This window comes from Austrofundulus limnaeus, unplaced genomic scaffold (genome assembly GCF_001266775.1).
Source record: "Austrofundulus limnaeus strain Quisiro unplaced genomic scaffold, Austrofundulus_limnaeus-1.0 Scaffold52, whole genome shotgun sequence".
NCBI classification, from domain to species: Eukaryota; Metazoa; Chordata; class Actinopteri; order Cyprinodontiformes; family Rivulidae; genus Austrofundulus; species Austrofundulus limnaeus.
Genome location: NW_013952454.1, coordinates 1567472 through 1582463, shown reverse-complemented (window position 1 = coordinate 1582463; position 14992 = coordinate 1567472). Strand labels below are relative to the sequence as shown.

Sequence of the window (14992 nt, the reverse complement as noted above, 5' to 3'; positions counted from 1 at the left end):
ATGTGGCAGTGGAAGGTGTCAAAGCAGTTTGGAGGGAAAAACAAAGTAAAGAACAAAAAGAAAAAGATTAATCGATTATTAAATTTGTCTTAGTCGCCGATTAATTGATTAATTGTTGCAGCCCTAAAATAGTTAACTGCTAAAAATGGATTTTGCATGATATGGCCCCTTAMATTCAAACATTGTTTTTAATCTGCTGTGGGGATTTTGGTTACAAAGTAAAATTGTTAAAGAAACAGTTCTGGAGCTGCAGCTGATTAAATACAGCAACAAATAAATGAAATAAAACAGAGAACAATGTTTTTTCCTGGATGTGTTGTTTTAGTTGTTTTTCTTGTAAAAGTGTAAAAAAGCTGAGCTCACCATGAGAGCAGGGAAGAACCAGAAGAAGAGGTTACTGTTGAACTGCTTGTTGACCGTCAGGTATCCAGAATAACTCTTCACATTTGCTCCAGGGAGGTTTCCAACCAAACTCAGCTTTCTGGCTGGAGGGGCAGAGAAAAAAAAACCACGCAGAGGTGCTGACATCACATCAGCTGTGAGGATGAGTAATGCTGGCTGTGAGGGGTTTGTTACCTTCATCTATGGCGCCTTTCTCCAGGTAAGGAGTGAGGAACAGRGGAGAGCCGGGGTCGACGCCGGGATCCAGGCCGCTCACGCGCTGAGATTTTCGGCAGAAAAACGACGAGCATCCCCGGGAGTTCAGGGACTCCACGCAGACCCAGAGCAGTAAGAAGAAACCCAGAGTTCCCCCCGACAGCCTGCAAACATTTCACAACATAATGTATCAGGATACAGGCCCCACACACCGCCGCTCGGCTCAGGTGTCMCAGCAGCTCCAGCGCGTGACCAACCGGCTCGTGGGCTGAAAAAAAGAGGGGGGTGGAAATAAATTCAATTTGTGCAAAACTCACCTCATTATCCCGTGGTTTGTACAGCGACGGGACCGCGATGAGAAGGACGGTCAGGTGGAGTGAAAACAACTCTTCACAAGCWGAGTCACATGATCAGAGCGGCTCCAAGGGTTGCCAGACAGGGAGTGACGAATTATCGTACTGTCGATTTAAACGTTCCTATTTCAACTAAAAAGCTAGCTTAGCCCGCTATGTGTCGAGTGTGCGCGTGTGTTGTGGGTGTGGTATGTGCACGGAAATACTCAAACTATTGGATATAGTTTTTAAAAGTACTTATCTTTAAAAAAAAACATATGAATCGTAAACACCTAMAACTATCGCTTAGATACGATAAGTATCGCGTATGTGGCAACAGTAGAGTCACGTGAGTGTGAGGCTATGACGTAGAGATTGTTTCCCTTTTTTTGTAGTTGTTCGGTGCAGCCCTGAACGCTGTCTTACAGGAATCTGTAGTTTATTATTCAGACTGACAAATTATCTAGTTCTGGGGTTCTCAAAGTTTTTGGGTCTGGGGACCCCTTACAAGGATGTTCCAGGGACCCCCTCATAAACCCCATACTGTCTTAAAAATAATTTCCTGTAATTTAAAACCATAAATACTGTGGTAATATCATTTTTGTTTGCTTTATTATACCAGTGCATTGTTCCCCATATAAATTTCCCTTAATTAAAACAAATAAAAAATTTTTTGAAATTTTTTGAGGATGCCCCCCACAAGATACTGCTCGCGGACCTCAGTTTGAGAACCTCTGATTTAGTTAGTTAAAGCAGCAGCTGGGGTAAAGTCCAGTGTAAAAAAAGTCACAAACATATTTTTGTTTTGCTGACTTCCTAAAAGTAAAAWCCCAGTTAAAACGTTTCCACTATCATTACTTTAATTAGGTCACTTTCCTTACATTGTGCACAAAATGTTACAAGTTTAACATAGTTTACATGTCTTAAATATTGGTCTTAAGTTAAGTGTTGTTGCATAATTCACAATAAGAGTAACTGTCGTTTACTGATCACTAAAGATTAAACTTTTGGCAGTAGCTATATAGTTTTTTAAGCAAAATATCTCTTGAATCACTGGACAGACTGCAGGGAAACTCTGAAAAGTAACTGTTGGTTGTGCTTCTACAACTTGTTAACATTTGGAGTTGACCCAGTTCAAATAGGCTTTTATTGCTTATCACGTTTAGCCAACACAAAAGTGGCTGTAACTTAGTGGATTTTACAGAAACTGAGCTAAACCTTGGTGTGGTAGTAGCTGAGAGTCATCATCAACACATATTCTGCACGCTAATAAAAGTGCTCTCAATCTTAATCAAAAACTTTGATATAAAAAAGGCTAAAACTCTGTCTTTTCTGATCATGTGACTTCAGTTCAAATCTCTGATATGGGAGGCCTTAATTTATTTTATGGTTATAATCTATAGTAATTTAGGTGAATTTTGTTGTTTTGATTATGCTTTAAGTTCATTTGATGTTAAGTCTTCTTGATATTATAGTTTTGTGATAAGATTGACCGCTTTGAGGCCCTTGGTCCAGCTTGTGATTAATTTGTGCGAGTTCCAGATTTGTCCACAAGATGGCGCCAAAACACAAAATAATCGTTCCGTCGTTCGACAGAACTCTGTAAAAATACGCAAAGTTGTAGCAGCAGCTATCATGTGCTTCAACCAGTCTGTTTGCTTCATGACTCATGAAGTAACACACACACACACACACGCACACACGCACACACGCACACACGCACACCGCTCAGTCAGCGTGAGGAAACGCTTCGCTGATTCAAGCTCCACGGAGCGCGTGTTGTCTGTGTTTCCACCAGCAGCAGCAGCTTCACTGTATGCGGCACCGAACCGAACCGAGCCGAGCCGAGCCGAGGTAAGAGGAGGGAGGAGAGGACCAGCAGATACTGACGGACCGGACCGGGGAGGAGAGGAGGAGGCGGTGGGATCAGCCGTCAGAAGACTGTGAAAACACGGACGGAGGTGGAGGGGGGCATGGAGGAGGCACCGCCGGGGCACGAGCCGCTCTGAGCCCACCTGGGAGTGACCAAACCGGTGTGGTGGTGGAGGGGAACTGGTTGGGATGGCAGCATCCAGTAACTCCAGCCTGTCAGGTTCATCCCTGTCCTCAGGTGAGAGCTTTAACAGAACAGATAAATAAATAACATTATTTCTCATTGTTATTAACGGGGTCAAATGAAACTTTTGCCTGCTGCCGGTGTYCACCAGTGGTTCTTATTTCTGATGAAATGATGATTCAGGAGGAGCTGCAGAACTGGAAACGTTAGAGGGAAGAGGAAGCAAATGGCAAAGAGTCTAACAGAGGATTTTTGTGAGATTGTCCATCATCTCCATAGACCAGCTCACTGAATTTCCACTTGGTTGCCTTTAAGGATTGTGTATAATTTTCCCCCCCTGTGTGTGGTTTGATGTGTGCTGTGCCATTTTGGAAATTGCTGCTCCACGCTGAGATGTTTTCTGACAAGGTGAGAAATTCTAACACGGCATGCTTCGGTGGCTGCTGCAGTGTTCACAACAACTCCTGCAAAATAAATAAAATAAATAAACAAAAACCTTTTTGTCAGGGGAGGCTGTATAGTTCACTGATCTTTGGCGATAATGCTTTTGCCTGTTCTGTTAGCAAAATATCTCCTGAACCGCTGAACAAATTTTAGCAAAATTTGCAGGAAGTTGTCACTGGTTGCACATCTACAACTGATCATCTTTTCGAGTAGACCTGATTCAAGTTGGCTAAAGCAGCTTAATCGAACTCAGGAAACACAAAAACGGTTGCAACTCACTCAATTAAAAACACATTCAGCTAAAATTTGAGGAGGTAGTAGCTGAGAGTCATTCCCAACACCTACTGTGAGCTCCACACAATGCATTAGATCTTTGTGTAAAAATTTGGCACGACCTGTTGGTGTCACCTCTGTCTGTCTGTTARCAAAATATCTCATGRACTGCTTGACGGATTTAAATACAACTTGCAGAAAATAATTACTGTATGTGTCTCTACAACTGATTGACTTTTGGAGCCAATCCAATTCAAGATGGCTACCAGAGGCAATTGATTGTARACAACACAAAAACGGCTATACCTCAGTCATTTATATAGATATTRTGCTAAAATTCGGTGTGGCTGTAGTTGAGGGTCAAACACAAAACAAAATTCTGTGCGCTACTCCTATACACAAGATCTTTCATTAATACTTAAGCATTACTGGTTAATATGAACCCTGTTTGTCTGTTAGCAAAAAAATTCTAACATCCCAATGAATGGATTGTAGTGAAAATTGTAGGAAGTAATACTTACATGTCCACTTACAACTGATTAACATTTGGAGTCAATCCAATTAAAGATGGATGCTGCAGCTAATTGAYAATAGGCAACACAAAAATAGCTACACCTCATTGAATTTTACAGATACTGAGCTATAATTTGATGTGGTATTAGTTGCACACACTGTGACCATGATGTTTAGAAATCATGCGATTGCGCCTAACGTTATTTTTTAAGGTTCGACTCAATCATACACCTCCTCTTTCAGCGTTAGTTTAAAACTCTGGCATGAAAGGMTGAAGAACGTTGGGGTTTTAAAGTGCCTGTGACATGCCTATCCATCAAATACAAAAGGTCAAAGAAAACACATTTTTATATAAGAAGCCTTGCATAAAACATGTGATTTTACCCATTTTTGTCAAATAAATGGCATATTTTCTTTTGAACTTGGCTCAGCCAAAGTGCAACAGGAAGTGACATCGAAGGGGAACTCCGTAAGAAAGAGAACTCTGTAATCTTTGTTTATTGAAACAATATTATTTGAACTCTGACTCGTCTTCATCTCTCTGATAGAGACTYAAAATAATCTAAGAAAACATCAGATTTTTCTCTACAGTCTGTGTCGTTTGCTATTTTATCAATGCTTTTTCCATGCAGACATTCCCCTTCGACATCACTTCCTGTTCCTTCACATGCAAATTTCTCAACGACTGTTCATCTCAGCAGCTGGAAATTATTTTTGCAATATGCTAATAATGTTATCTTTCCAATAATGCTTTTATATTTATTTTAAACATTTCGTGTCACAGGCACTTTAATGTTTGAATGGGACTTTTAGGGTTTGTTTTCCTCGAAAATAAAAGAGGAAAGCCGGGGGCTTAAATAAACTCAGAGTCAAAAGAGCTGCAGCCGGCTTTGTGTTTGAGTTGCTCGTGTTTGTCTGGGTGTAAAGTACAAACTCCACTATCTCACGGCTGTTTGGTGTCGAACCTGAGGGATCTGTGTGTGTGTGTGTGTGTGTGAGAGAGACTGTTCAAAATACCTATCTCAGCACTTAATAAAGGTCCTTTTTTAAACCCAGTCAGAAAACATTTTCTATATGTCTCATATTGCAGGGAAGAAGTGGATTTATGGCAGAATGAAAACCACTGCATAGCACACAGGGTGTTTGTTTGACTTTCCTGCTGCCTCTCATCCCAGGCAGACCACAGGGCAGCGGCGTTCAGCCCAGTGGGCGGCGCGGACCCCTCGTTTTTCCAAGCTGATATAGCCTCTCGTAAAACCGCACGCCTCCTACAAAACATTATCTCATGTGTGCGTGTCAGAAAGCAGCAGTTTGACCGYGGCTTCGCTTTAGGAGGAAAGTCTTTTCTCCCCGTGGCTTCAGAAGGCTGTCATTACAGCTGGGCTCTCAATATAATTATCAGAGGTTACAAGCTGCAGAGCTGCCAGGGACACAGCGGTTCGCGCAGGGCTGTTATTATTTTTCCTGCACGGCTCTTTGGCAGTCAGACGAAACATTTGAATAATCTTGTCTACGAGGCACATGAAAGAAAAACAAACAACAACAAAAATCTAAATTTCTGCTCCATGTAAGGGGATCGGTTCTGGCTGCAAACTTTGCGTGCGGCTGCTTCCACTGATAAAGTCTGGCTTGTGTTCTGTTTTTAAGATGTTGCTTGTGTGCAAAAAAAGAAAAAGTTTTGCACATCTTCTTGCAGAATATGTTGTGTGAAATTAATTGATTTCAGATTGCCTGATGCCATCTTTCATGCCAAAGTTTTAAATTAAAATCATCTTCTGTTGAGCAGGGACAGAGCTGTTTTTTTTTTTTTTTTTCTGGTCAAACTGTGTCGTTATACAATGTTGTGGTATCTCTCTTCATTGATGTGGATGCCTCTCAGCTATAACTCTGCCAAATTAAAAGTTCATCGGTTGTAGATGTTTTTCAAATTATATTTTTCCTGGACGTTTTAAACATAAATATAAAACAGTTACTACTGCAGCAAATTTTAGCTCAATATCTGTGAAATTTGCTGAGTCATTTTTGGATCTCCTAAGATAATTTGACCATGGTGGCCATCTTGAAYTGGGATGACTCCAAAAGTTGACAAGTTTTAGATGCACACCCAGTTATTATTTTCTGAGAGTTTCAATAAAATYCAATCACTTTGCTACCAGACGGACCGAGTCGACTCCAACAGTTTTTGTTAAAGTTTTCAAAACACATTTTGTGCAATTGATTTGTAATCACAGTACAAGTTGATGAAGATCTTCAGYTGCTAAAACACCAAATTTTAGCTCAGTYTTTTGACAGAATTGTTGACGTTTTTGTGTTTCTTACAGTAGCTTTGGTGTGGCGGCCATCTTGAATGAGGTCGAGTCTAAACCAGTTGTAGATCTTCATCCAGAGAGCCAGTGGCGACCGTGTTACCAAAACCGATCCAGTGGTTCATGGGATATTTTGTTAAACCAACAAAGAAATAACCCACACAGAGACACAGGTTAAAACATTATTGCCCTTTCAGAGCGGGCGATAAACATCAAAACATGTAGCTTAATTATAGGCTAATGAGTAAACTAATAAACTTGTTCAAAGTTGTGATTTTAAAATTATAAAAGATGTCTGTGTAGCAGAGAAGAGCCAAAAACCATAAACTACGCCTCCGCATCAATKGAATCTTCACACAGTCAGTCATGTCATTGCGACTGTCCTGTACCGACACAGACGCTGGCTTTTTCCACATTTTGTTTACAACAGCCTGGACCATCGGTCTCATCTCAGGAATGTAGAAACAAATGTCCACTTTGCCCCTCAAATGCTCACCTGACCACAGATGACACGTCTTTTCAGTGAACTGGCCGGCATCTCCTGCTCAGAGTGGACACGTGGCTCCTTCTTTGCGACAAACAGGTTCAGGTTTCAGTTCCAAGCTGAATTCTGCTGAGCTTCGATGGTTTTCAAGGTTCTTTAGTGGGGAGCCATGTCTTAAATCCACACACAAAAAGTCTACATACTCTCTATTGTTATTGTTTCTCACCAACGTTTAAAGGCAGTGATCACATAGCACTAACTGCAGTAATTGCAAAGTGGCAAATATTAATTGTTGRCAGTTTTACTAAYGATTAATTGCACATGATACGATTTTGCCCAAACCTAAATAACACATACCCTGAGTGCTAAACATTGGGTGAGTTCTCATAATATWTCATGATGTTGCACCTGATGTCATTTATAGAGTTTGACCAAAAAAGCTTTGCACTGCAGCAGAAGATAATTCTGGCATGAAAATATGTGGGCGACAAAAATTTTCTTCAAGGACCGTTAGACTTTTAATTTATAATGTTTTAATTTTATCTTGAATTTTTGTTTTACACAACTCTCATTGACAAATTTGCTAATTTTTATTGGCAGATTTAAGATACGTAAACCAAACCACAAATGGGCCAGTTGTGGCATTGACAAATTTGGGTTACATACACCAACTGGGCCACAACTGGGCCAATTGTAGCAATGACAAATTTGGGTTACATAAACCACACCACAACTGGGCCTGTTGTGGCAATGAATGGTTTGGGCCTTGTAAACCAAATCACAACTGAGCCAGTTGTGGCATTGACAGATTTGGGCCATGTAAACCCAATGACAACTGGGCCACTTGTGGCATTGACTGATTTGGGCCTTGTAAACCAAATCACAACTGAGCCAGTTGTGGCATTGACAGATTTGGGCCATGTAAACCCAATGACAACTAGGCCAGTTGTGGCATTGACAGATTTGGGCCTTGTAAACCAAATCACAACTGAGCCAGTTGTGACATTGACAGATTTGGGCCATGTAGGCTCAATCACAATTGGGTCAGTTGTGGCATTGACCAATTTTGGCTACATAAACCAAACCACAACTGGGCCAGTTGTAGCACTGACAGATTTGGGCCATGTAAATCCAATCACAACTGGGCCACTTGTGGAATTGACAGATTTGGGCCATGTAAACTCATTCACATCCAAGCCAGTCATGGCATACCATCTTAAAAAACAGTGCCATCATTGCCAGACCTGGCCCACATCTAGATGAAAAACTACTTGCCATGCCAAAAGTCAGCCAGCAGTACCAGCTTGACACCAGATCTGGCYCACACCTGTCTGCACTGTRGGAAGTCTCCCTTTGTCTGGCTTTACCTTTGCGGTGCACTTTGTTTGGAAATTGTAGATAAAAATAAGCTTTATTATGTAGAATCWAACTAAATGTTATGCTYGATTCACTAAAAATACWAAATAAKAATAAKAATAAGAAKAAGAATAAAACACAACCCACAGCTGCCACAGTTTTTCACTTTCCTGGAAATGTGTCTATTTTCTGACAGTCAATATCAGGGATGTTTCTTGCACACTCTTGACGCYAGTAAAAGCACCGAAGCGGCACGCTGTTTACCAGACTGCTCCTGGAAATAAATGTTTGGAAAATAAATTGAAGTGTGGGTCAGGAAAGTGTGYTTTCATCTCCGGAGATTTTAAATGACAAAGTTGGTGAGGGAGGCAGAATTACAGCCGTGTATTACAGAGGAAGGCTGCCCGCTCAACGTGTTTCTGGCAAACGCTACGGTTCGTCATTACATAAATTCTCTTTCACTCCAGAATAAATCATGCGGGGAAAGGATTTTTTGTTGTTCACACTGGGAAAACTTGCATAAATACACGGTTTTGTACAATCAGCACCGAGGTGGATTTTGGCCCACAGGTGTTTTCTACCAGTAAAGCCAGTTGGTGATACAGGATTAACTAAAGGCCAGGCCATCCTTGAAAGAATGCAAATCACATTTATCTTTAGTTGAGAAATGATGGAGGGATATGAGTTAAACCTTGAAGTACAATCTCATGTTAATGAAATGCTTTTTATAAGGCATAATAATCATACCCCCCCAAATTTTACCAGTTTAGCAGAGGAAACACTCTTATTTTGAAACATTTTCTCACACAGATGGTCTCCCTGCTGCTGTTCTGCAGCACCCCACTGTTATCACTCTGTGTGTGAATCTCAGAGTCACATCCAACAATATGCTCTTTATTCCTGATGATAATACACTAGATTTTTTTAATAAGACAATATAGCTATTATTCATATTATTTTTTTCTAATTAAAATCTTCAGTTCAAATCAGACTTAATTAGACATATTTGTGAGCTCAGACTCACATCAGTTTGTGGATAAAAAACATTTTTTCTTGCAGAGGAGTATGAATTGTGCACTTTTTGAGACCCTCAGGCTTGCTGTGACAAAAGTAAATTATTTCAGCTTTTCCCTCTGCCTTCTTGGCTCATCATATTGTCTGAATATGGAGCAGGAGATGATGACAATTTTGTGAGATTTTTAGATTGCGAGAAGAATTTTTTTAAAGCAAGTCTAATAATTTTTCCAACTGTACCTAGTCCTGAACATTATGAGTAAAATAAAGAAGATCATGTTTTTTTAGGACAGTATAGWAATACATACACTTTAATGTATATATTTATTTAATAAAATATAGTAGTAATCCTAAGTACAGAAGCCTTTCAGTTAAAACGTAAAATGCCTTCAAGATCCAGGAAATGGAAAGTTGTCTACAGTTTAAGCGAGGTTAGTTCTGTGGGGAGGTTATGAACAGTTATTATCTTACCTGTTGTAAATAGTTTGAACAGACCTCAGTTTGGAGAAAAAATATGTTTAATTCAGATCAGACTGATGAGTTAACAACTAGCTTAAAAAAACTCTACAATCTGAAAAACATTGTTGTGGTTTAAGCAGCTGTTGTCTAATAAAGCTTTACATTGCTGCCAGTTTCGTAGTTGCTTAGTCTGAACAGGAAGTGCTGCTGCTAGCTGCTGCTGCTATTTGTCTTTGTAAACTAGGGCTAGGCAAAGTGGCTGAAAATTGTATCAGGATATAAACGTTTCATATCAGTCAAGATCGATAAATATTGATTAGTTTTTTGTTTTACATATTTGAAATAAGAACCAGGAGAAAAGAACTGATTAATTCTGCCAAACTAATGACGTGACATTTCCTCTTTCATCCAGAATTTCCTCTTGAGTTGTTGCGCTCATTTTCTCTTTTCACACCATGTCTTTTTGTCTGTTTGTTTTGAGCAGTTCTGATGGTAAAACTGCACACTACTCATCAGGTTGTTGTTAGCATACCAAAGAGTGAGTGAGTGAGTTAGTTGATGCTGATAGACATCGACCGACTAAAGCTTTTCCTCTGCCTACATCCCCCAGAATGCTGTTTTGTTCTGGATTGGAGTTTAGTGACATTATCAACATTCTATCTRATGTTTTTCTATTGATATTGATCACGTTTATCATGGCATATTGTTTTATCACCCAGCCCTTTTGTAACTGATTATAACGGCTCTGTAAACAACTCAAGTATGCAAAACTGACAGCGGAGTGGACGGACTAGCCGTTAGCCAGCTGGTTCGGATGTTATGTGTAATGGAACTAATACTTTTATGTTTGAGCTAGTTATTCATGACATCCTTTAATGGCCTAGGTTTTCATGACATGCTGTTCATCTGCAGATAGAATGATTAAAGTCAGAACAAGATCTGCTAACAACAATAATCATTCTTAGATATCACTTGTGTTTATCTTTGTGTTTTCCGTTGACCTTGTATCAAATCTTGCTAAGATGACATAATGATGATTGTTAATATATATATGAAGCCTCTCGAGACACAGTGTTGAACACAGCACAACAGTAGTGTGGTGTGGAGACAGTGACAGAGAGAAGCAGAGGCACAGAGACAGGCCAGGTTGTTGTCCGTGTTTCCTGTTGTTGCAATAAAACTCAGCTGATCATCTCATGGAGTACCTTCATTCTTGGACCACGTATTTCTGTCTTTGTTAAATAAATATTGCCATAACATTATGAATCCATTAAATGGACGTTATTAGAAGTTATCAGTCGCATAGAATGGCTTCAGACTGTCCTGACAGTGCCCCCTAATGGGTTACCAGTGCCATATACGTTGGAATGCAACAATCTGCTACCGCCGGAGTCCGGTCTGCTTTATTGCAGCCCATGTCATTTTCTCTAAAACTAACCTTAATGGTTTTATGCCTCATACTAACCAGCTGACAGTCTGAAGCCATTCTATGGGACTGATAACGGCTAATAACGTCCATTTAATGGATGATAACATATGAAGTGGGTGCGTTAGCTCATCCAGTCAGAAATAAACAGTTTCTAAGACTGATCTATAACAGGTAAGATATTAATTGTTCACCAATGTTCCACAAAACATGTAGGAAGCAAAAACATGTAGCATATGAAAACAAAAGGGAGGTAAATAAAACGATAAAAACAGTTAAGATGCAAGAACCAGGAACAGAGCTCAGATTAAATGATCAGATTTAGTTAAATCACCCGTCAGACCTTATCAGATTGTCAGTTATGTAACAGTGCAGTGATTGTTTGCTCTGCTTTCTGCTGTTGTAGTAAAAAGCAGCAGTTTTTAGGTTAGCATCAGCCTTTTTTTCTCCTTCTGCACAAATCCTAAAAGGCTCCAAAGCCTGAGCTGTTGTCAGCCATGTGCTCACCACGCCTCAGCACCAATCGCTGCTTTATGTGCTGAAGTTTTCCAGAGGCTCAGGCCGGCCCGCAGTGATTTTCATTCATCACGTATTCCCTTTGTCACCGACGCAAACAACGCTTTTAATCACAGCATTGAATTCTTCCCACTGGTGAGTAACAGAGAACAGCGACAATTAATAGTTATTTCTTCAGAACCCTGTGGCTGCTCCACAATTATAAATTCGGCCCGATCATCATGAACTCCTTGGAAATTCTTTTAGATGTTTGTGTGTGCTCATGTGTCTGAAAGAATTTGTAAATGAAGCATTTTTTTTCTCTCTCCCCTTTTTGAAGCGTGCCGCAGAGTTCCACAGCGAAACTCCATTCGTCATTAAACAGGAATTAGATGGAAAAGGAGAATATTTGGCTGCCAACCAGGTGAAATCGCATTCTTTAAATAAGCCGCAGTGACATAAATCTTTCTGACCGTTGCCTGTGCCGTGCACGGTGACAAAGCTTTTGGTTCTAAGACAATAGATTTTCTGAAGCGGGTTGGCAGCTCACCAGAAAGGAAAAAAAAAAAAAAGACCTTGAAGGTTGTATTTGATGCAGACATTTTGAAGAGTTTGTCACATCATTCATCTTGGAATTTTATGCACCTCTTCTAGTTTTTATTTTTTTTACATCTGAAGGCTTTAGTTTTTTCGTGATGATGTGCAGTTTTTGATAACATTGATCATTCAAACCTCTGCTGTCATTTGCAGAGAAGAACATCAATAAAAGCTCAGATTTTCTTAATTTTAATGCTCAATCAAGCCGACAAAAGTCACAGCGCGAGGCGAGCTCAGAATCACAAACACAGATGCGGTTCGTGAGGAGTAACGAGTTGCTCAGTTAAGCTCCCTGAGCCCCGGTGCTCGTCTCCGACAAGTGCTCACTGGTTTCCATCGATCCATTCCCGTCTCCTCGTGCTTGGTTTCTTTCCCTGTGGCCAGAGGGGTGTGGCGCTCTGATCTGCTGATGAGTGCAAAGGAATGCTTCACGTGAACATGTTTCTTCTGGATCAACATGACTCAGTAAATCTTTCTGCAGCGGCGCGTGGAGTTCTGTCAGAGATTAAAGATATTGAGCAGAATGCAGTTTTGCTGTTCGGTCTCTTACGTTGCTCTAAATCAGGGTTGGATGGACTTTTTTGATGAGCGGGACAAAAAAGGATATTTTATACAATAAACTTACTGTTTTTACTATCTGTTAAAAACCATTTAAAATCATTCAGTGGACAAATCATATAAAATCCAYTTTTTTAGCCGTTAATTACATTTTGTTGTGCATTTGGAGTCTGTAGGAGTGCAGAAAAGTTGAATTTAGTGTCTTCTGGTGCTGCAAATATATCTTTATATTCTGTTTKKGTCATATTTTTCAAGTCTTTTCAGTTTTCCTTATTTTCTATTGAWCTATTACACCACAGTATTTGCTGCTAAATAAGGCCATGGACTTCCGGCTAACCAGTTGCGCTAATTGGAGGTTCTGCAGGTTCATCGTCTTTATTYCCTTCCCGCTCTTCTGTACCTGTATCTCCTATCAAACTACAGAAATGGCAGAACTGGGTGGAGTGGACAATGATCATTGGTAGTTACTGTAGACCTGGGGGGTGCCTCATTTGCATTTAAAGAGACAGCACCAAAACAAGTTGCACTCCTCAGGACAGGGCTGAAAGAGGGGCTTGTGGAGTTACAGGGGTTGGACAATGAAAGTGAAACACCTGTCATTTTAGTGTGGGAGGTTTCATGGTTAAATTGGACCAATCTGGTGGTCAATCTTCATTAACTGCACATTGCACCAGTAAGAGCAGAGTGTGGAAGGTTCAATTAGCAGGGTAAGAGCACAGTTTTGCTCAAAAATATTGCAATGCACACAACGACATGTTAGGAGTGACATACCAGAGTTCAAAAGAGGACAAATTGTTGGTGCACGTCTTGCTGGTGCATCTGTGACCAAGACAGTAAGTCTTTGTGACGTATCAAGAGCCACAGTATCCAGGGTAATGTTAGCACACCACCAAGAAGGACCAACCACGTCCAACAGGATGAACTGTGGACGCAACAGGAAGCTGTCTGAAAGGGATGTTATGGTCTAAAACCAGGTGTTTCACTTTTATTGTCTAACCCYTGTACAATAAGGAGGAATTCAATCCAATGCATTGCAGTTCCACTTTATATAGACCCCATCTGAATGATTTAAGTGTGCAAAAAAAAAAGGATTTATTAGCATCAGTGGTGGGCACAGTTCCCCTAAAGCACTAAGGGGAACTAATTTCCTGATTAGTGCTTTAGGGCTTTTGCTAATGTGTTAATTCATTAGTGGATTAGCACTTGCTAAATTTATGGGCTGAATTTATAAGCACTAATTGAGTTTTTTTAAATATTACTGATCAACATTATTGTCAACAGCTGAGGGTGAAAGCTGTCAGACGTGTTCATGTGTGTCACTTATACTATGTCATTTATACTAGATCAGTTTTCAAACCTTTTTGCTTCTAACCCACAAAATAACAGCTGCAGACACTCGTGACCATATTACATGTTTACATTTGCAAACTTTGCTAATAACTCTGTTAAACATGGAAATAATAACTATAAACAAACCTAGTAACTATGATTCTAATTTTTATTCATTTATGATTATTTAAAAAATGCAATAATCATGATGAAAATATTCCATTAACATTTTTTTGCATTTAAATTGATGTCTGGAAATCATCAGGGGACCGTCACTTGATGTTTTGTGACCCACGAAGAGGTCCTGAGCCCATCTTTGGAAACCACTACACGAGATGAATTATTAACAACATTCTGCACACAGAAAATATGTTGACTCTGAGGAATGTTCAATGGGTCAGATGGATTTTAGTGCTTTAGAATTAGCTTTTGCTAAATTTTTCAAAGTGTTAGTGCTTTAGGATTAGGGGACCTAAATATTAAAATTAGTGCTTTAGGGTTAGTGCAACTAATTTTTAGATTAGTGCTGCCCACCACTGATAAGCGTGATATGTCCACTTTAAAATGATTAATATATTCCTCACAGTTTGCATTTAAATGCAAAGATTTTAATCGCTAAAAAAATGGACTTTGTATGATATGTCCCCTTTAATAAAAGAAAAGAACTGAATGCCTACACTCTAAAAATGAAATGTTGGATTTACTTAACCATGTTATGTTACCTGGTTCCACTTAACAGAGTTGAGTAAATTC

General features: G+C 39.8%; 2 protein-coding genes across 2 annotated transcripts in view; one reads left to right on the top strand and one right to left on the bottom strand.

The window, feature by feature from the left end:
• Nucleotides 1-363: 363 nt before the first annotated feature.
• Nucleotides 364-1020, bottom strand: cpvl (carboxypeptidase vitellogenic like; the record flags this gene model as incomplete). Its single annotated transcript, XM_014008672.1, is given in 3 exon segments — nt 364-485; nt 577-761; nt 915-1020. Coding segments are annotated over 3 exon segments (312 nt in total), but the record flags the coding sequence as incomplete, so codon positions are not given.
• Nucleotides 1021-2548: 1528 nt separating this feature from the next.
• chn2 (chimerin 2) overlaps nt 2549-14992 on the top strand; it is a 42836-nt gene continuing 30392 nt past the window's right edge. The window contains exon 1 of the mRNA XM_014008747.1: nt 2549-3039. Coding sequence (XP_013864201.1) covers nt 2991-3039 — 49 coding nt within the window. The 5' untranslated portion in view covers nt 2549-2990. The remainder of the gene's footprint in view (nt 3040-14992) is intronic.